Consider the following 23,632-nt stretch of genomic DNA (forward strand, 5'->3'; position numbering starts at 1 on the left):
CCACACTTGGACGCCTCATGAGCATAGAGGGGAACAATCACCTCCCTGTCCCTGCTGGCCACCCCTCTTTTGATGGAGCCCAGGATCCCATTTGCCTTCCGAGCCACAAGAGCACACTGCTGGCTCATATTAAGTTTTTCATCTATCAAGACCCCCAGGTCCTTCTCCACAGGGCTGCTCTCAAGGACCGCTCCTTCCAGTCTGTATGGATGCCTGGGATTCCTCCGGCCCAAGTACAAAACTCTGCACTTTGCCATGTTGAACCTCATCAGGTTCACCCGGGCCCAATGAGTTGTTCTCATTTTTGCCATAAAACCTTATAAATCATACATGACCTAAAAATTTTATAGTTATATTTGAAACAGAATACTTTTCTTCCAAACATTACTCCAACTGAAAATGAGAACAGAACTTGTTTTCTCTATCAGTCCTACACATATGAAAAAGTACTCTAAAACATCGTTACTGTAGGACTGGCAAACTCCAGATGCAAAAAAGGAGATGCTTTGCACTGTAGTCTTCAGAACGTCATAATGGTTTCTGTTTTCAAAAAAGAAGTCAAAAAAGCAAATTGGGAAAGTACAGTACAGACAGTGTCATTCCAGTCTCAGGGAAAATGATGGAATGATTCCTCTTAAAACACTCTTTTGGGCACATGAAGGACAAAGTGGTGACTGTGAACCTGTGAACAGCCTCAGCAACTTGAATGTCCTATACAACAAACCATTTCTGGGTGAGAGAAGAACAATGAATATCCTTTAGAAAGGCTTTTTTGGCCATCTCCCAGGTTTTGTAACCAAGCTTTGTTATTAAACTTTGAATGGGCAAACAACTAGATGGTTAAGATCTGCTCAGATAACCAGTCTCACAGAGTTCACAGGTTTGTTCAACCTGGTGACTGGCAGCACAAAAAGTACTATAAGGGTCTATCCCAAGATCAGTCACATATGACATCCTTACTATGTCTGGAGAAGATTATGGAGTGCACTCAGTGAGTTTGCAGATGACACCAGATCAGAGGACCAGTCAATACTATTAAGAGTAGGTCTGCTATCCAGAGAAAATTATATGTTTGTAGGAATAGGTTGACAGAAACTTCAAAAAAATTCAAAAAGAAAACGGCGAAGTCTGGCAGCTGTGAAAACCCCTAGCTACAAACAGAAGAAACTGTGGACTGTCTGGCTGATCTCATCAGCTGAAAAGGACCTGGGGATCCTGGTAGATAGCAAGACGGATGTAAGCCTGCAGTGTGCCCTGGCAGTAGGGAACATCAGGAGAACACTGGACTGTATGAATCTTTGTGCAAGCAACAGATCAAAGGAAATTATAAACTCCCTTTACTTGGCTCTTATAGAAAGCCCATAAAATCCAGTTTTGGCTCCCTCTTAGCTTATATCTGCCTGAAGAAGTGACTTCAGGACATATAAGAGCAGCACCCTGCAGCCCCACAAACCTATGAGGAAGTCATCAAGAAAATGGTGCTAGACTCTGTATAAAAAAGCAAAGAAGAAAGATGAAGGACAATAGGAATTAGCTTGAAAAAGAGAGGTTCAGGTCAGGAATAAGGAAAACTTTTTTCCCCCTTGAGGACAGCCCAGCAGTGAAGCAGGCTGTCCAGAGTGATCATACAATTTCTGTCCTCTGAGGGTTCCAAGACACAACTGATTGACACTGTGAGTTAGCACTGAGGAGTCCCATGGAAGGTAGGTGAATCCCCAGAGCACAGGAGATGATTTTCATGAAGATCCATGTAGCTAGCTTCAAAGATACAATGCTTCTTCCTTATGATGGGGACTAGTGAGATACAGAAAATAAATCTACCACTATGAAAAGAGATTTGAAATCATGCTTTGACCTTCATAAACAGACCTTCGTGCAGAAACTCCATTTATCATGGAGAAACTCCATTCCTGAATTCAAAACTAAAAATATATTTCAAGGCAGACTGTCCCATAAAATGTAGGTAAGAAAACTGAAATTGCTTTCAAAAAATAAATAAATAAATAAAAAATCAGTGTGTTAAAAGTAAAGAAGAATACATTGAAGATTGACAATTCAGTGTTTAAGAACTACAAGTAGTAAGAGAAAATACACAACTCAATTCTACAACAAACTTAGCAGATGAATAAAAGCTTGAGCAACAGGCATCAAAGACTTTTCCCTGACACGTCAAATACATCATTTCTGTTAAGTGAATTATGCTAGGTGATCATTCTAAAAGAAGTAATTAAAAAAAATCCCTTGGATAGATAGATGCATCCCTTAATAAAAGGTTTCCCATTAGAAATGCTTTTGTTATGCTGGAGTAGATGAAATTATTACCTAGGACCTGAAGACTTCCTGGAGTCTCCTGAGTGTCAATTGACCTTCTCTAGCATCAGACATGCAAGTAAAATGTGTCATCTTAAACAAAGGTGCATGGAACAGACCTGTCAGTCAAACCTTGTGCACAACTATAACAATGCAGGCTTGAATACATAGCCCAATTCTGAACACGCAACTACCACTCGCTAACATCTTCTCCAAAAAGTCCCACCTATAACTTTTTCCATTTTAGCAGATTCTCATCCATACCACCCTAGCCATAGGCTTTTTTTTTTTTATTAGTTTCATTCCTGCTTTTAATTATTAAGAGTGTTCTGATGTCTGTAACATGCATCCAGCCACATTTAGTCACTCAGTAACCAATAACTGTTCAACTGAGTGATCCGTATCAGCTGAGGAAGAACTAAACAACACATTAAGTAGATCATTCTGCAAACCAGTCTGCATGTCACAAATCAGCAATCTGACTCAAATTTAAGAGGCTATTACTAAGTAGGTTCTCCAAGTAAAGCGGTATTAAAAACAAAGCAAAAACCATCCAAAGCATTAGCTATTTCAGTCCTTGTTATTCCTGCACAATAATATTTATTAGATCATTTGGTTATAATTACTAAAGGTTACATGTACTCCTATCACTAATACATTTACTACTGCATGGAAAATACTTTGTTTTGTATACCTAATTATTTTCTAATTTGGGAAGGTTTTATAACAAACTTATGAAATAGGCAGCAAAGAATCTTCACCTTGAACACACCACGTGAGAAGCTTATTAATATTTCCCCTCTGCGTATTTTTTCAGAATACAGCATGGTAGGCATCTTAAACAGTCTCTTTTGCCCAATGAAAATGGAAAGAGAGATATTAACAAACACAGACAGATAAAATAAACAGATAAAAATGAGCAACTGTTAAGAAAGACACAAGATCCTTAATAACCATGACAGTTTCACAAAATCTGTCTCATATATGAATTGTGGCTAAACTGAATCTTCTCCCATGATGTCAAAGCTTAATCTTTTTCCTCCTATTCATTACTGAACACATGAAAACACATTTTATGCTTAATTGTGCAAAAAAAGTTTCCATATTTTAAAATGGCTATCACATCTTTCCCTTCTCTTTCTCCTACTTTTGCTGTGTTCATTAGGCTAAATAAGACTAACCCATTCACTAATTTCCTCATACCTCACATTTTACCTTAAAGCCACATTCCTCAAGAATAGGATGCACAAAAGAAATGCATCTGATGAAGAGGACAAATGTGTCAAAAAGAATACAACATCTGCCAATCCAGGAAGGGATTGTGTCTGTGACCGTAACAGTTATTTGAGCGGAAGGAAAGTATGAATTCTAGTGACTGTTCAAGGGTGTGAGCAAATCTTTAGAGCCCTAGCTCCAATGCCTTCCCTCTCTAGGGACAGCTCAGGTCTTGCCTCTTTCACCCACATTACCAGAGCATCAGCTCACGTGAGCTCATCCTCAAGTCAAGTACTGCGGTTTCCAAAATAAGGTATACACATTACTGCTTCTATACTACTTTCCATGCTGTAATATGCTCAATCAGGAAATTAAGTAGAAATCCCACAACACCATGCTCTGGGTTACAACAAAATGATAATTTCTATCAACCACTTTATGGTAACGTGCTGGTTTTGATGGATTTATTTTGTTTTTTAAAAGAGCAATCATGTTTCAGTTTTTAGAAAGGCGATTCAAAAGGTTCATTTCTTAATAACAGAAGTCCAGGGCTACTGAATTGGCTTTAATCTTCCAAGCCTTTAGCAAAGTCACCTGGCCAAAAAGAATATGAAAACTACTTATCATAAAGATGACACTATTTTCATTAAATTGCCAACTGTTTTAAATTACTTTCTTAGATGATGGCAGTTGTGGATTCCATCCTGCTTCACCCAACAATTCCCTCATCTTATATGGGAAGGCATGGCAGAGAGTTGTGAATTTAACTCTGGAAAATTGACTGATAACAGTCATTGTTTCATTTGTTTTGTTGTTTGTTTGTTTGCTTGTTTGTTTTGTTTTTGTTTAGCTCAAAAGAATTCCCCAGTGTATAAAATCCATGAAGAACCTAGATTGAGATGGACTTTCAGGCACATGAACGTAGGTGTCTGGCCTTTAAGTGTTGTATTTAACATCCATCTTCTAACCTACATCCATATTCTAACCTAGTTATTATGTTTGTTTTCACTCTTAGTAAGTCTTTCTGAATTGGATTACTGGAGCTCTCTTAAGTGTCTTTTAATATACTTTTGTATCTTTAAATATCATACTTGACTACATTCTTTATTTTATCCAAGTTGGAAATAAGAATTCATGCATTAATTACCCTTTACTAAAGAGACTGGCACCCTGTGAAAATTCCAGCATTCATATTTTACGATAAACACTTCTTATACTATCTTAGTGCCCAGGATTAGAAGTAAATCTGCATTTACATGAGACAAAATATAAGAAAGATTATAGGTGAGAAATGAAAAAGGAATTAAAGAAAGAAAGAAGAGGAAGGGAAAGAAATGAAGAGGATACAAATAAACAATGTTAATGCAAGGCAGGACAACACAAAAGAATGCCTGTGATGAACCACCTCCATTCCAGGAATACTACCCTGTCTTTATGGTAGCATATTCGTCTTAGTTGTTGAGTGGCCCCTAATATGTTTTTATTTAAAGAAATAATAATAATTTCCCTCTGTGAAGGATGCTATTTTCCTGCAACTCATGATGCCCTCAACTTCTTTTTTTCCTATGCAATAGATAAATATTTGAGCTCATCTATTTATCCAAGAATAAACAAAAAGGAAGCATACGATATATCGCAGCCTAAAAGACAATTATGTTAGGAGGAACTGCTTGCCAAACCTATGAGCTATTTGGCAATCCTACAAACTGTGCAAGAGTGAATCATTCCTTCTCTTATTATCCAAACTGCAGCTAATATTTGCTATTGAGTTTTCTGGAATGGAAAATATCAGGAGAAAATGATGGTGTTAACTGATAAACTAAACACAGACTAAAATTTAATCTGGGTTTACTTCCACCAGCTGGGAAATGTTAACTTAAGGGGCAGAAAACATTTTGTGAATTATATAGCTAGTATGTTCTACAAATGATTGGGACAATTTCATATACACACACAAAAAAAAAAAACAACCAAAATAAGCAGATTACATAATAATTAAAAAAACATAAAACAAAAACAAAAACCAAATAAACAAAAACAAAAACCAGCTGCAATGCTGCCAGAAAAGTCTTTTTATCCAGGAAAAAATAACTCTTTCAAATTCCTTCTGCAGTTAAAGGGCACATAGGGTGAGTCATCTGCTTTGTGATCTGTAAGTTTCATATAAGCAATAAAACTAAATCAAGCAGTCAAGCCTGAGAAGACGGAAGCTGTAAGACATGAATTTTAAGACTATAGTAATGTAAAAGAATAGAAAAGGATAGCTTAAGTTTTAAGCAGACACAATCTTCTCCACTGGGGATTGCTTCAGTTTCAGAAATCAGCATTAATCTATTGTCCATAAGTCCAAACCTCAACACAGGCAGGTGACACCACTATTTGCTGTTGTTCTGCCTAGCCCCACTTTACATCTGTTAAGATTTAAGAATGTAGTTACCTCACATCCACTTAACTGATCTCCTCAATAAGCAAATTACAAACTGATTAGAAAGAAGGTAATCAACCCAGAACAGGAAATGGCCTGCTTAATACAATGAATACATGTAGAAGAACAATTCATGTCGGTTACCCAACTCTGACACTGATTATTGTCAGTTCCAATCAGCATGTGGTTGTGCTTTTAAGGCTACAAGCAGACAGCCAATGAAAGAATGGCATTACTTTAACCATGGTGGTATTTATCCCAAGGGAGGAAACCTGGTTCTACTGTAGCAAAGAGAAGAGTCTCTTCAGGAACAAAGGCCGTATAGCTGCCAGGAGTGCAAGGGAGCTCACTAAAGCAGTCATCTGTCATTCCTAGGGAAACCTAAGTGAAACTCTGTGCATCCCCAGGCTGCCAAAACATCACTCTAGGCAATTAAGTGCAGCTCTTTATTCCCAGTATTCTGTATGGATGTTTTCCTTTATCCTAACATGAAATTAGTCATTATTTTTGTAGGAAAATTTAACATGTATCAAATTCCAGGATATTTCCTAAGCTAATAGGAATGGCACAGATAATAATTTCTCAAGATAAAAAAACATTTATGAAGGTTCCTTTTACTTCCAGAAAAAATAATCAGTCCAACTAAATGAATTAGATTTCCTTTTATTTCTCATAACAATATTTGTGTGGACTACCTCAAGGAAGCCTGGGGTAACAGAGCACATGGACTAAGAAACTGATTTTCCGTTAATGTTACTGCTCTGCTTTCCTAATAACTAAAGTACTTGCTATAGGGAACAGCAAGAGAGCCTCAAAAACTAATAGCTTAGTTCCACTGGAAGAATGGTGCTCCAAAGATGCAATTTCAACATAATCCATTTGCACATTTGATGCTCCCTTGCTGCAACACACCTCACTTCAGTGTCAATACATACTGACTTTGTTGGTACTGAATATAACAGAGCATCTCTTTCCTTTCTTCTTTAGAGCAGAATATAAGTCCCTGAGGTTCTCAGACAATTAGGTAGTATCTGGTTTGTCAGCCTCTACAGAATTTTTTCAGGTAACCAGTCTTCTACTTATCAAGCTCAAAGGAGGATACTATTTTTTTTTTTTTTTAATTCTCAGATTAATTTCCTTCCACAGTTTCTGCTTTTTTACTGAGTCAGTCTCCCTACTATAACTATGCCTCCTTCCTTGGTATGGCCTGCTTGCCTTTCAGCTTTGTGACCATGCCTTCAAGAAAATAATCTGGTGGTGCAAATTGGAGGAAAGAAAAGAATAAACTTCAGGAATGTATCATTAACTGAAAGAAATTAACTGAAATACACCTATGGGTTACAAGATATTATAAAGAAAGTAAAGCAAAAGAACTATCAGTAGTAAAAAGAAAGAAATAAATTCTTCCCAAATCTTTTTCACTCTCACATAGCTGCATCATATGCTGACAACTGGACCAGACCTTACACTCTATTAACTCAATGTCAGAGCAGATTAACAGCACTGCTTCTCCTTTCTTATGATTGAAAATCTGAGATCACAACCTAGAACACAGTTAATTTCTACTTTTGAAATACAACTGTATCTCAGTTGAACACTGAATACATTTGCAATGCATCCCTCCTCCTTCATGCTGAAAAGAGTCCATCCTAACTGTCAAATGATTCAACAATGAAAAGAATGGCAACTGAGAAATTTTAATCAGTCCAAGGACTATGCTGATCAATAGAAGTCTATAGCCAAATTAGTACTGAGTAATGAAGATCTCGATATCAGAACTAGAAACATTGACAGAGCAGATTTCAGAGTCAGAACTACTGCTTGAGCTAATAACTCTATCTACTGTCTCCATTTCCAGTCTTGCATTTCTCAAATTCCTATAAACCATGTGATAAGAAACAGATTTTAATAATGTTTTACTGAAGTACATGCATTTGTAACACTTCTGCTGCGTCTTCTAGTCTTAGTTTTAAAAATTTAGTGTTTTTAAGGGAATAACATTCATTCTATTTCTGTAGGAATATATTTACATTAGACATTAAGCTCTAAATGGCAAGGAAGAAATACACACTGCTCTTCTTTGTTACAAAAAACCCTTAGCAAAGATTTTCATGTTCCAGAAAATACACTGCATTATGCGTAAATTTTCAATGAGCCACTAAACTAGAGCTACTAAAACCATTCTGGAAAGCTCTATTATCCTGAAGGAGAGGAATAATATTTTGAACAATTAAATACATAAATATATGTTACATACTTGCAATAGAATTCAAGCTCTTAAAACAGGGAAAAATTGAAGTTTAAAATAGTATGCAACTCAAAATTGTTCATGCCATCCATTCCTGTACAAAACGTATTGGCTTCACAATCTGAAACCAGTAAACCCAGTACTAAGAAACTCGATGGTAAGCCATATTGCAACCTGATGCTGAAAAACTCTAAATTCACAGCCTTGCATGATACCTAAGGCTGTAGATCTTAGGCGGAAGATGATGCAGATTTGCCAGGATGTGTAATTGCAAATTTTAATGGATACAGTATGCAGCTGATTCTTCAGCACTGGTCCTTCATCAGCATTTCTGAAATCATTCATTATGTTTACTAAAAATACCCATAAAACATTTTTAAAAACAAACAAATAAATAGCAAACAGCACATCTTTCCCATTATCTGATGCTTTAAAAACTGGAAACCTAAGGTAGATTTGGAAAAGTAGTATTTTTAACTGAAAAAAAAATATAAAATAGTAGTTGGGTCATAGAGTCATTTATTGACTGCAAACAATCAGGTATAAACACAACAATGGCAAAGTGTAAAAGTCTAGGAGTTGTATGCAATGTAGCAAGAAGCTTGCTTTCATAAGTAAGAGCCAAATAAGAGAAGCCACTCTGTTCCAACTGAGTCTACTAGGTCAATTAGTTCAACTAGTTTCAAGTAGCTGAAATACATGTAATTTCTTTCTTTATGAAAGCAGCTTTTTACATTGTATTTTGTTCTCCATATAGTTAAAAATGTGGGCTCTCTAGGGAGGCCCAAAATACATAAAAGACACTGTCAGCCTTCCAGAGAACTAGAAACTCCCTAACAAAGTAAGAGAATCTAACACAAGGAGGCATTTCAGCCATTGCTTTGGCTAAAACATCTGTTCTGAGCGAATTATTTTACTGTAATACTTTCTAGGAAGTTTTAATTTTGAACCAGACAACATTTTGTTGCATGCTGTATAAACACAGAGCAAGGTGATTCTGTTCCCCCAAAGAAAGACCATCTGGAAAACTAAGTAGAAGACTGAAAAACAAACAAACAAAAAAAAAAACCACCCACAACAAACAGATGAAAAGTAGATGCACAGTGGCAAATAAACACAGAGGTAATTTAAGGAACCACTGTTAACTGCATGTAGCATGATGAATACTGATTTCAACACACACAGCAGTGATGTTCCCATTGTCATGGAATATAATAAAATTGATAGAAGAGTGTTTAGAGGTGAAAGCTTAATGAAGATATAGTAGATATGGAGATGTTTATAGGTAACATTAAGCAATTAAAGAGCAGTTCTGTTAAATACTGTCAAGTGGATATTAAATACAAATATTCAGCAATAAGGTGCACATTCCCTACACAATAGCCACAGAAAGCTGGAAGAGGTGTTGACTAATCTCTTCCCTAGGACAGTCAACCCACATATGGTAGAGATTAATTCAAGACAGAAGAGCACTGCAGAAGCAACTGTGCTGAAAATGACTAGTTTATCAGACAATGGATAATAGTATACCATTGATAATATCTATAGATATAGAATAGATAATAGCCCAAGGCTAAGCCCTGAGAGAAGTAACCAAGAGCTTTGAGAATTTTCAGCAGAATGAAGAGCTGAATGACATTCTGGAATCAACCAAGGCAAGTAAAGAGAGGAATTACAACTGGAAAGTATACAACTAAAGAAGAAAGATGCAACATCTATTATATTAGTGAAGGTGTGATAAAGGGAACTTCACCTGAAACACCCTTAAAGGGTAAAGGAGGATTCCATCCAGCAGGGAGAGTCAAAAAAGAAAATGAGGACAAGCAATACAACTGAGAAGAATGGATAAAAAAACTGCTAAGGAGAATGAATAGAACAGAAGGAGGAAACAGTACTAACAAAGAAGCAAGAAAGGGGAAGTGACAGGAAGGGAAAAAAGCATATATTGGAGATGAGTTTCTAAGATTCTGTCATTTCCTTCCAATATCGTTTCCTAATATTAGAGTAAAAAGTTCAGTTTTGTCACTTTGAAAGAAACATTTCTGACCTCTTGGCAGGAACAAATGGTAGTGAAACACTAAAGCCAAGCAGTAAAAAGGACTAATACTGCATTCATTCAGCCTTATCTTTTGCTCCATCAAGAAGAAAAAATAGCTGGCAGGTCAATGGATGTGATCATGCCACTCTACTCATCACTTGTAAAGCCACACCTGGTGTATTTTTCCCAATTTTGCTGCCCTTCAATCCAAGAAAGACATTAAAAAAAGTGGACAGTGTCCAGCAGAGGACTGCCTGATAATAAGAGGACTAGAGAACTATACACATGAAGTGAAGTTGAAAGAACTGCACTTCAGCTGAGAGGCAGTTCAGCGAGGATCTAATGACAATCTTTCACTGCCTAAAAGGTAGTTACAGAGAAGATGGAGGCAATCTCTTTATGGGAATGCCTGGCAACAGGACAATAGGCAATCAACAGAATCTGCTTCACAGGAAAGTCCACCCAGAGGCAAGACTGAGAACAACTGAACCTTGGAAAACCTTGTCCAGGGAAGAGGTGAAATCTCCAGATATTCAAAACTTGGCTTGACAGGGCACAGAGTCACACTGCTTTTCACGGAAGATGAACCAGATGATCTCGTCAGGACTTGTAAAAACCTTGTATGATCCGCTTGTCTGATCCACTTGTATGATCCACTGTCTACGTTTCTCTCATCTCTTTTCTCTTACTGACAAGAGTGTGAGATGAGTAAAGCGTCTGGCAGAGTGCAAAGTAACATTCTGTTCAAGATACTGTATATCTTGATAGGATTTTCTGGTTAGAAAGAGGCCAGTTAATCACAGTATTTTGGGGGAAAAAAAAATAATTGAATAATATTGAGTAATAACTTTTGGCCATGATCCAAAACAGTGATATGAACTCTGTTCATATCACCAAGAAGGCCAATGATATGCCAGGGTGCATTAAATAGAGCACTGTCAACACTCTGAGGGAAATAATTCTCCTCTTCTACTCTGCCCTGGTCAGGCCACATCTGGAATACTGTGTCCAGTTCTGGGCTCCTCAGATCAAGACGACAGAAATATTCTAGATGGCATCTAGTGAAGGGCTGCAAAGTTGATTAGAGGTCTGGAGCATCTCCTGTATGGGGAAAGGCTGAGAGACCTGGGTTTATAAATATCAAAAGTGTGGTAGTCACATGGATGAGACCAGGTTCTTCTCAGTGGTATGCAGTGACAGGATGAAGGGCAATGAGCAAAAACTGGAACACAGGAAATTGCATACAAATATGAGGAAGAACTGTACAATGTGGGAGACTGAGCACTGGAACAGGCTACCCAGAGAGATTGTAGAGTCTCCTTCTCTGGAGATATTCAAAAGATGCCTGGACACTTTCCTGTACGACCTACTGTAGGGAATCTGCTTTAGCAGGTGAAGTGGACTAGATGATCCCCCAAGTTCCCTTTCAACTCCTATGATACTGTGACTCTGTGATAATATGTGTAATGCTATTATGTGATGGAAAGTACAGCGATAACAGCAGGGTGGCAAAGTCTTTGGCTACAACAAATGAGGACAAGCTCATACACAGCAGCCGTGGATGCAGGAATGAATGAAGAAAAACTGCTTACCTTTGGAAGACCTCAAGTACATAGGGATCTCCAGTGAGATACCCTTGCCTACACTGCCGACCCTTAAATGAGGTCTGGGAAGGGGTAGATCCTAGCTCTACCTCTTCTGGTCTCACAGGTCCGTTGCATGCATCTGAGCTCCCTTGGGTTGGCCCTGCCTTCCCACCAGGTGCTCAACTACTGGCTGAGGCCATGACTTAGCATTTCTACTGCAATATGGAATTCTGAACAACAAAAAGAAAGTAATCAACGTTAACAGATGATAACTAATGGCAGAAATTTGGTAAATATCAAAGTGGTGTGTTCCCAGAACTCCTAAGTACTTCCTTCTACTTAATCAAAACTAGAGTCACCAGAATGGCACATGTACACAACATGGCACCTTCCAGGGGAAAGAAAATCCTCAGTCAGACCGATATGGATACTACTGACATGACACAGCATAACATCATCACATGCTTTCATATCATATGCTTATACACCCAGGTAGAGAAAGAGATCATTTCTGATACATAAGACAACATGTACACAAGACACTATGAAAATATTCATGTTCTTGCTTGAAAGTGTACATCTGATTTTGACATTCTTATACTACAAGTTAACTTATTTATGTACAAATAACATAGCATATGAATGTAACTGGAAAATGTAGGAATTGAACATACAGGGGCAATGGGGTTATTTTTCCACCCACTACTCATTTTATACCTAAAAAGAACCAAAATCTAAAACCATAAATTCCCTGCAAAAAAAAAAAAAAAAAAAAAAATTGAGAGAGATGATCCAAGACAGAAAATACTGAAAATGAGCATCATTCCTATTCTAGTTGTTGATTTTTTTTTTAACTGAAAAACTGGATTTTGTATTTTCTACTATTTTACTGATAAGTCACTACATATTCTGATTCTTTAAGTAACAAAGACCTTTTTGAAATCAGAAGGCAGCAAAACTATGCAAATGGCTGAAACATGGGTGTAGGGGCAGCAGTTGAAGGATGTGCAACAAGCTGAAAGGTAAAAACTCGGTAGTTTGAAAGTGCAGGAATATAGAACAGATGCCAGACAGTCAATTCAATTTATTTGTTAAAAAAAAAAAAAAATCTATAAATCCTCAACAATCATGCTCACTCTACGTCAATGGTTTAAGCAAAGGGGACCTAAAAATGCAGGAGGAGAAGGACCATCCTGCTTTGAGTGAAATAAAAATGTATTTGTGCTTTGGTTTTCATTCTAAAGTTTGAGATTAAAAGGTTGAGCATCTACTTTTTTTCTTATACCTCCTTCCTCCTATCTGAGATGAGAACACACCACCTGTTTCTAAAAATCAATAATTTAATCTGTTGTTTTTTTTTTTTTTCTACTAACAAAGTTTTGAAAATAATTGTGAAATCACATCAACTCTTAAGAACAGATATTCATAGCAACTTGCAACTACTCCGAACTGAAGACATTTCCCAGAGGAGCAGCTTGCTCACAAGTTGAAGACAATGGGATGAAACTTTCAAGAAAAGACAGAGAGTGGGATTTATTTACAGATTCTCTGCTGTGTGCCTTTTTTGCTCTGTTAAGCATCAAAAACACCAATACTACTGTACAAAGAACTGTAATGGTCACTTGATTTGTGGAAGATATTAAAGGCTTTAAACTAATGAAGGTGGCAGAAAATCAGACCCTTGAGTGTATTTTATGTGGTACATAAACCTGAAATACAGGCAAAATGCTGTTTGTAATAGCTTTCCAAAAAACACAAATCAGCCTTATTTATTTGGAAATACAAACTGACCTGGTACTAAATGGAGACTAGCATTTAATAGAATGACAGCATGTTAAATTGAAATGTATGCAGACTATGTCCCAAAACTGTTGCAGTACAGAGCATTTTCATAGGATATATGCAAGGTAAAGTCATAGTAAATATGACTGAGTTTATGGTGCTAATAAAGATATATAATACAAACAAAGAAGTATTTCTACAATATGAGATGACTTCCCAAAGTATACTCAGGGATAAATAACATAAGTTTCTTGATAATGCATATGTAGATAATTTAGCATACAGAATGGAACCTATATGGGACAGAGCTTGGAGTTACTTTTCTCCACGATGGTTATCTCCATGTTGGGGATCCTATCTAGAGATGCCAGCAAACCAAATAATGGGGTGGGGAGAACAAGTTGCAAGAAGGTTTTACTTAAAAATATGCATATTTGGTCTGGTGGTTTAAAGTCACCTCATTTTCCTGATAATGAAACCAAATAAACAAGGTTTCTGCAACATAAATATAACATTCCCCAGTAACACTTTTTATGTGACTCAGAATACAAACCCCAGAATAAAGCAGGTGTCCACATAGCCTTAAGTCAATCTATCAATTACCAGGCTTTAGCCAATCCATTCTACCTTACAGAGCAGTCTGGCAACTACATATTGCTGCATGTTTTGTGAATCTTGAAGAACAAAGCATAACAACGCTACACACTTTGCTTTTAGATACACAAGCAATAGGTGAGCAGATTGAACACAGCAAACAAAATGAAGGGGTAAGTAAACAAATTTAGAGTGATTCGGAGATGAGAATAGAACACTATTTTTTTGCTTTTTCTGTATGGAAAGAAAAGCTTGAAATTATAATAAAAAACAAACACACAAATAAAACATTTAAAAAAGGGGGGGGGGGGGAAATGAACAAAAGACACTAAATACCAGAAAGTTAAATGAAGATCTGAGCAACTCTTTCTGTAGGATTAGTTCTCAGACATATCAGATGGAACTTTCTGCTCTGAAAGTGTTAGAATAGCTGAATCCCTAATAACAAAGTGGTTCCTACAATGCATAAAAAACACCCAAAAATGTTTAACATAAACAGGACCCAAAAAAGCTAAAAAACAATGCAAACCTATAAAAACCACTTCCCTGAGATATTAATCATAACATCATCTAGTACTTTCTTATGGTATAATCTGCCATCCCAACCTGTCTTCCAAAAGACAGAAGTGTGGAACTAAAACAGTTAAATCAGTAACAGAACAGATGTCTTTTCAGGTAGCTTCACAGACTGCTTACACATGGAATAAAAAGTAAATAAGCAAAACCAAGCAAGGTCACAATTCACCCCTAATGTAGATCTATATCTTATTTTGAAGATATGCTATGGATGTCTCATTCCCTCCCAGTATATGTGCTTACAGTGCACTGCAATTAGAAAGTTTTCAAGAATAGTACCTTTCACAATAGTGCACGTCATCTTCAGATACTATCAAAGAATATAAAAGTAGAATTGTCACAGTTCTGCCTCAGTTCCACTCCTTCAGAAATAGTAATTAATCAGGATTAATAACTAATAAACAACTGAAAACATCAGTATGTTTGCGACATGTTAAGTAGACTTCTTAGGCTGAATTTATTTTCTGTTCTACACAACGTACTTCCAGCCTGCACTCTACAGCAACAGAATTATTCAAATACAAACTGAAAAATGCCCAGTATTGATTCCTGGGATGAAAGAATGACTTATAGATCACACATCATAAGCAAGTTCACATTGCCAGTGCCACTCTTTGCTTTGATACAGATGGTTTCCAAGAGCTCTAGGCTACTCAACCAAGAGTGGAGTAGGGTTACAATCTGGTGTAGAGATGTGTGCTATTTTTGACAGACAATGTGTTGGAAAGAGCAGTAGATGTACTACAATTGTGTCAGCCCATTTTTGGTGACTCTACACATAATTGTATGTGGGAGGGAAGGGCGATGACTCCAAGTATGTTCACAAATACTTCCTTCACTAATCTGAATATTCCCACTGCAAGCTCAGCGAATTGATGAAGCCTTAAAGAGAATCTGAAGAACACTGAGGAGGCCCCCTGCTAAACTGAAATGTCTGTATTAACAGTTATTATCAGATGAATGGCATTTCTGGGATCGTTTTTAAATGACACGAGATATCACATCCTTTTTCAGTCATAGTGCATCAAGATACACCAATCTTTGGATGACAGGACTGATAGAATGAGCTAGAAAAGCACCATTTGAAGAAAGTAGTGCATGGAAGAATGTGCTTGGTAACAATCAGTGCAAAGTACATCTTTTCTTAAATAACAAGGGTAGAAAACTCTTTCCTGGTACAGATACAAAAAGAAAAAAAAGAAAAGAAAAAAAAGGATGACAAGATAACAAGTACTGACTACATCTCTATTAGAAGCATAGTGTGTAAAGGAGAACAAGCAAAAACATACAAGAAAATCTCTTTCAGCCAGGTAAGGTGACAAGGAGCTGAGGGAAAGAAAGGTCAGCTCCAACCTAATTAGGTCAGGAGTGGCAGAAGGTGATGAGAGTTGCAGGTCTGCCTGCCTTGCTAATTGCTACTGTACAAATTCTTCCTCTTCAGCAGCTGGTGTAGGATAGAAAAAAATTAAGAAATAAGTATTTAACTGGTTTCCCAATATTTATTTGTAATGAGTCAGCATGATTCATAAATTTCAGACAACTAAGAATGAAGTTTATTAGGTTAATATAAGCTCTTTTCTCACCATGAGTTTTCACAGCTCTCTTTGAAAAACAAACAGCAGTAGGACTGCAGTAAACATGTTTTTCTAATTAGTTTCCCAGCTTTATTTTCTCTACCTTTTAAATAGAGATTCAATTCATAAGTGCTATTGCCTGCACATGGCAGGATCTAATTCAACCCAATTATGGAAATAAAAAAGGGGAGAAAATCCTGCATGTGAAGGATAATCCAGTCATTAATAAAAGCAAAGGTACATTTTAATAGAGACATTAACTGGCTGAAAGAGAAAAAGGATGATAGAAAGGTTTTCATCACTTGCCATCTTCCTTTCCCAGAAGTGTATGGTCTGAATATTCTTGCGGCTCTGCTGGATACATAAGACCAAATTCTGCCATGATGAGAGAAATCAACTGGACTGAAGAGCTCATAATCTCTCTTATCAATGAACTCTCTTACATTTCTTTAAAAATGGGTGAAATACCAGCTTTTGCAATCAAAGGAAGAAGAAAAATGGAATCCATATCAAGGATATTCTGGTATAGCCAAAACATTTAAAAAGGCAATACAGTAAATAAATGAATGTGTAGTTAAACTGCATTTGATTTTACAAAGGACATTAAAATCTACAGTGAAAGACTGATTAGCCAAAGAAACAAAAAGACAAGGAGAGGACTGGGAATACAGTGAGAATCTATTTGAAATAAAATTATGTAGGTATGATGCAAAACCAAAATGCCTGTTCTCAGGGTGAGAGGGACTATAATGATGAATGTGGCACAGAGAATAGCTGCTCAATGGCAATGAAGATACAGTCTGCAGAAGAAACACTCAAAAAGCCTAACACCATAAACTCTGAGGGAATCTGTAACCACTATACTAGAATTCTGAAGGAAACAGCACATAGAATACACATACAGCAGAAAAGATCTATAAGAAATGTGTTAAAATGAGGGGAATACTGCATTAGACAAGAACTGCAATCTCAAAAAAAATTTCCTACCCTCTCATAAAATCTGGCAATAGAAGTTCACTCATTCACTGTTTCTATGAACAAAGATTATTAAAAGCATCTAATAGTGTATATATAATAGTGTATATGAACATTTTGCCTTCCTCTTTCTATCTCCGATAAAACCAAAGAATTCCAGGAAACTCAGAACTTGGAGAATTCTTTGCCACTCCTGTTTATGTATTTATGTTAGGATGACTTCATCACCACTTCAACTATTTGCACTCATTGTATACTTCTAGTTACTACCTCTCTATTGTACCCAATATCCTAATGGGATATTATCAGCTGTTACTTCAATTCAGCTGTCTCATATTATTCAACAAACTACATTTTCACATAAAGCCTGTTGTTTTGTTTTGTTTTTAACATTAAACAACATTTTTAACATTAAGCATCATTTCATAATTACTATCTCAAAGACTGTCCACCTGTTTCTTCCGCCTTTCCCACATTTATTCCAAATAGCTAAATTCTGTCTCTTATCTACCCAGTGTATTGCCACAAAAGCAATATACTGATTAATACACCATCTACAAGTTAGTGTGCAAAATCAAGCCTTTACGATTCAACAAAAATCTGACACTTAAATAATCAAGGAAAAAAGAAAAAAGACAAGGTGCGTGTGATGCTAATAAGCACATGCAGTTAATACACCCTGGACGAAACAGCCAAATTAACAGCTACCAACGGAGGAATTCATCATCCTTGCAAGTGAAATGATGGAAAACATCTTAGAGGACACATCCTGTAGTTTCAGAAGCATTTCTGTTAGAGCTCATCTGTGCAGCACACCATCTAAGTATTTAGTTGCTCTCAAGTGTTACGCACATTATACCTGTAGGACAGGAATTAATATTTTATGTATCTACGGTTAGGCTTGGACCTTGAAAAGCATATCTGATAATCTGCAGTAATAACAGTATTTGGCAGCATTTGACAGTTAGGGACAATATTATAAAAAACATTCACTCTGTGTAATTACATGCTTGAGATGCTTCCTGAGGAACTGATCTGGTGAGTTTCCACTTTTACTCTGATGCTGAAAAATCCCCCCCCTGTGAATCAGCATCCTCATTAATTTACATTTTCAAATTATATTTTGATCAACAATTTCTTTCCTTGATTTAGTCTTGAAATCCTCTGTGATCAGCCACACATTGTTCTTTGGCACAGTATCAGTGAGGCCCTATAAAATCTGGCCCCAGAATGCTTTTATTTCCTCACCTTGGCTGCTGTGCTTGCAGCATAGGTCTGAATAACCATCAGATTTACTAAAGCTTCTTATAACCAGACTGAAATGAAACTGACATTGCCTGGAACGTATCTAATAAGGAATGCAAATAAATCTGTGCTCAAAAAAAATGAATGCCAGGGTTTTCTCCGCTCTCTTCCCGTGCTGGCAGTCAGTATCTCCAAGGGATGGTGGAGTAGCAGACTATCATTTCACCAAACATCAAAAAAACCTTCTCATGACAATTTCTGAAAAATGGCACTCATTAACTAGAAAGCTGCACATGTCCTTTTTAATGAATTAAACTCCTTTTGTTTTCATCTCCTGAGCTTTTGTCATGAGTTTGCAATTGTCGATGCTGAATCCATCCAAATACAGTTGAATACACTTTAAGCCACATTGCTTTCAAACCCATACACATCTTTTGTTTAGGATAATGGAAATTTCAATAAAGGTGTAGGCATGTTGTTATCCAATTGGCCATAACTGCCTCAGACAGGAGAAGTATCTGCTCTTTGCTATTCATAGTTCCAAATTCAGCCAACACCATAATTTCTGATACTTTGTAATTTTTTTGCCTTGTCAAATTACAATTGCAAAGCAAAAGTGGAAGACAGACTGGCTAAGAAATCTTCATACTTATGCTGTATGTTTAGGTGCTGTACAGTGATTTATGATTTTATAGATGTAGTATGCATCTACAAAGCACACTTCTACAAAGCATCCATGCTTTTATGTATTATGCATATGTACAGTCTTCTCAGAGCAAATTATTTTCCCCTCATGCCCAGAAAGAAGTAGAGGGGACATAACATACTTTACTTTTTTGAGTGGCTGTCCAGACATATATACACATCATGGAGGACTGTGAGACTATAAGCTCAGAGTAACCTATCTGGAGTGTCTGTATCTTCACAGAGACTGTGAAATATGTTACACTCCTCAGTTCATTTCCCTCCCCAAATGAAAAACTCTGTGAAGGAGGAGTCAGTCATAATCAGATTATAAGGAGTTCAAACTCAAGAAGACTGGACATATGGGAGATCCAGATCTAACAGAACAACAAGTAGAAAAAAAAAAGTTATAATATTCAAAATGAAATAAAATTTAAAAATGAAACAGTCCAAGTCATATAGTTAGGATAGCATGAACAACATGGGTATTAAACAAAGCTTAACTGATCTAGAAAAAAGTCGTTACAATGAAGTTTCTATGGCTACGACCACTGGAACAGACTGTGCTACCTAAAAGAGTATCTGTTTCAGTCTGGTTTGTTTTGCCAAATAAATCCATTCCACATGAACCACTGCTATGAGCAAGAACCTTCTGCAAAGTGTAGGAACACAGTGAGCAAGTACAAGCCTGTGAGCTGGCTATCCTGAGATTGAGATAGGCACAGAGATCACCACCAGCAAATAAGGAAAGACAGACTCATTAAACTTCAACAAGAACCTTTTGTATCACATATACCAGCATTTGGTTTTCCCTGAGTAGGATGCACAGAATTAAAGGAGGCAGAGGGAAAGAATACAACTGTCCTGTTGTCCCAAACATTTGCATTGTTGTCTAGTTTGCAAGGAAAGGATATTACATATCACTTTATTATTATTATTATTATTACATATATACACTTTTTTCCTGTGTCTAAGGCACAGAGCTTCATCCTAGAATTAATCCAAGTCCTGACTGGACTAGAATTAAAGCCAACAAGTAATATCTGCATACTGATATCATTCACAGTCTGACCACAAAAAGTAGCTGAGATCATCTACCAGAATATCTGAAGTGTGAAGGAGGCAAACGTCAGCCCTTCAGTAAGTTGAGCCTGCTCTTTCATTTCCAAAGACTGACTGCTCCCTTACAGGGAAGAGGAAAACATTCAAAACTCTACCAATTAAGCATATTGTAATAGCAGTGGTTCTCACTGCTTAAACGTGACTTGGCAGATGTTCATCTTTCCTGTTTGATTCTGAAAGTATCTGTTGTAAACCTTCTTTCCTGAAGAAAGGTTATTAGTTCCCCAATTAGCAGATAAATTTCATCCTTTAAAGTATCTGGTTGTGAAAACACATCACAAAAAACGTCCTTTGGAGCAGAAACATCTCCAGCTTGAACTAATATCAAAACATACACAGTTTAAAGGAGCAGCAAATTGAGTTGCTGCTGCCATCATCAAGACACAATGGCATAAAAAGTGAACATCTGGGAGATGTAACAGCAGAAGCCTCCTCAAAAGTAATAGTGACAGGGAGAAACAGAAGGCAAGAAGATATATGAAATTTTCTTGAATACATGTAGTAAAAGTCAGGTTCAAATAGGACTAAGAAATGTAATGAAAAAATGCTGCTGAACTGAAAACCAGAAGAACAGTGATAAAACTTTCACAAGCAGTTGTAACAAAATTAAATAGTACTGGTTGCATCTTGCTTCACAAAGTTAGATGCCAACAAAACAAACAGACCAAGCTTTAGATAACCAAATCACCAAATAGTTCTATAATTTTTTAGGCCTGGTTATATGCACAATGACCAAACAAAAAAAAAAAAAAACAACACACTGACAATCATTCTAAGAATTAAGACTAATTTGTTGGAGAGCTATCAAAAATCACTGTAAGTGAAGTGAGAGCACAGTAAGACATATATCAGTGTTTCAAGATCTTCAGTTCATAAAAAATTTCCTAAGTGACAATTGCAGCAAGGTTGATAAACTTAAAATTTGATTCTACACATTTGAATTCTCACTGAAACTATCTTAGGCATTCTAACATGATAAGAAGAGCCTCCGTAATTAATTTTCTCCACAAATTTTACCATGTAATGTATTTTTATATTTAAAGCAAATAATAAAAATCTATTTATTTATTCCAAATTCATCAATATTTCTTGGAAAATTTATCTGTGCTTTTATTATTAACTTTATTTTTAAAAAAACTACTTTTTTTTTTTTTTTTTTTTTTTTTTTTGCATTGCATTGCATTGCATTGCATCTCTTGAAATTGGATTTGCAGACTGAAAGTATTTGGGTAAAATTCTTCTTGAACTACAGAATAAAAACTAGGATAACTACATTGATTGTATCCATTTTACAGAAGTCAGGCTGTTCAGTGTTCTTGTACGCAACCGGCAAAACTCCAAGAGATTAACAGGATGATACCCTCTGTTCCTGCATTCCATCAAATAAGGTTAAGGGCAGAACTACAATCAGTTTGTAGCAACAAGCTTATCATTAATGAAGATTTCTTATCAACTCAATACACACAAATATTTTTAAAGAATAAAACACATTTTCCTACAACATTCTGATTTGGTAACCTTGTTTTCCACACAAGAGGATTCAATTTCCCCGAGTCACAACAGTCGTACCTCCTCACAACACAAAATCCCCAAATCAGTTAAATCTGAATATGAGTTGTGGGGCTTAGTTGTTATACACAGTTCTAAGCTCTCCTAAAAATGCCCTTATGTCCTGAATTATCTTACAGAAGAACTTTAAATGAACAAATCAAAAACTTACCCGAATCATCATGACTGAGCATCTGATGTTGTGAATTGTATCATAAACCTTCTTAGAAACATCCACAAATTGGTTATCATCAAACAGGTGTACTGTATTCTTGCTTAAGCTTTCCAGTGCAATATTTACTTGACTAATGAACTCCGGAATCACTATTAAAAACAAACAAGCAAACAAAATAAAAAACTTAGAACAGATAAAAACAAAATTCATTGAGGCCAACAAGGATAAAACCTCTAATTTTTCTGTCTGGTGAGCTGCCAGTCACATTAATTAAAATGCTATTTATAAAAGCATTATCATAGTAATGTGGCTGGTTGTAAGCAGGAGCACATCAGAGTGACAAAAATGCACTTGGCATGCATGTAAGCTGTCAATAGTTAATACTGAAGAGCAATAGAGCCTTAAAAAGGTGTAGATGGCAATACTCCTAAAATTTTGCCACTGATTTCAACAGCAAAATCACCCAAGGACCTCACTCAAAGTTGAAACTACTGTTCACCTATTTCACAATTTGCTTTCAGTCTGAACCGAAACATAACTACTTAAAGATCTTTAAAATAAAAAATATCAAGAGCCACTTGGACATACCACGGGAGCTGACCCTTGTTTTCTCAAATCAAACAGAAAATGTAAATTTTCAAGTTAGTTGGTACTACTTTGCTTAACACACTGGTACCACTGCATCTCCCTTCACCCTTTAAACAAAAAAAAAGCAAAGGATACCAAACCCAGAGAATACATCATACACATATCCTCAAACAAGTATAGTTCATACTCATTTGCAACAAAACTTCAAGTACTTCTTCCTATCACTTAGAGGCTAGAGAAACAGAAGAAACAGGAAGAAAAGAGATAGGTATTAACATATGCAATATTCAATAGGAATAATGTATATACCTTTAGAAAGAGAAGCTCTTTTCAGGCTCTACGTTGGTTTCAACTAAGAGTATATTATGCTTTCCATCCCTTCCTTCACAACTACAAGCAAATCCAGGGGTAAAGTTGATAATAGATGTAAGACCTCAGAAGCCTCTCTTTCAGAAGAAACAGGTATCCATTTTTAAGACAGTTGCTTATCATCGGCATCATTTGCACACACAGACAATACAAAAAGACAAAACTCAAATTCTAAAATATATAAATAACAATCTCCTCGTCACATTCTGACATTTCATTTATGCTGTCAGAGGGTTATCAAACAATTCTTATTATTTTGACATTTTTCCTGTATCTGACTTGTTAATTCCCTCAAATCCATGACTCCAGCCTTTTGGTTTTAGAGTTCTGAAGCAAAAGACTACAAAAAGAGGTTTTCTTGGACCCATGACTTATTCACAGCTCAGTGCCATCAAAAATTGTTTACATCATACATTCCTAAATGGGTTAGGCACCTCTCTGAAACATATTCTGCATTACATTGACTAGACCTGCATTAATAATGAGCATATTTCATATATTCTGGTTTATTATTCTAAGCAACCAAAAAAGAGGCAAAAAGAAAATACAGGATAAAAATGGGTTAAACTAGATTTATT

General features: G+C 36.4%; 1 protein-coding gene across 12 annotated transcripts in view; it reads right to left on the reverse strand.

Moving 5' to 3' along the window:
- Nucleotides 1-23,632, reverse strand: part of CTNNA3 (catenin alpha 3) — a 447,191-nt gene that overhangs the window by 55,397 nt on the left and 368,162 nt on the right. For all 12 annotated transcript variants that reach the window (XM_090144866.1, XM_090144867.1, XM_090144868.1 and 9 more), the window contains one exon: nucleotides 22,095-22,246. In XM_090144866.1, coding sequence (XP_090000992.1) covers nucleotides 22,095-22,246 — 152 coding nt within the window. The remainder of the gene's footprint in view (nucleotides 1-22,094; nucleotides 22,247-23,632) is intronic.

This window comes from Phasianus colchicus, chromosome 8, assembly GCF_987193195.1.
Source record: "Phasianus colchicus chromosome 8, bPhaCol1.hap1.1, whole genome shotgun sequence".
NCBI classification, from domain to species: Eukaryota; Metazoa; Chordata; class Aves; order Galliformes; family Phasianidae; genus Phasianus; species Phasianus colchicus.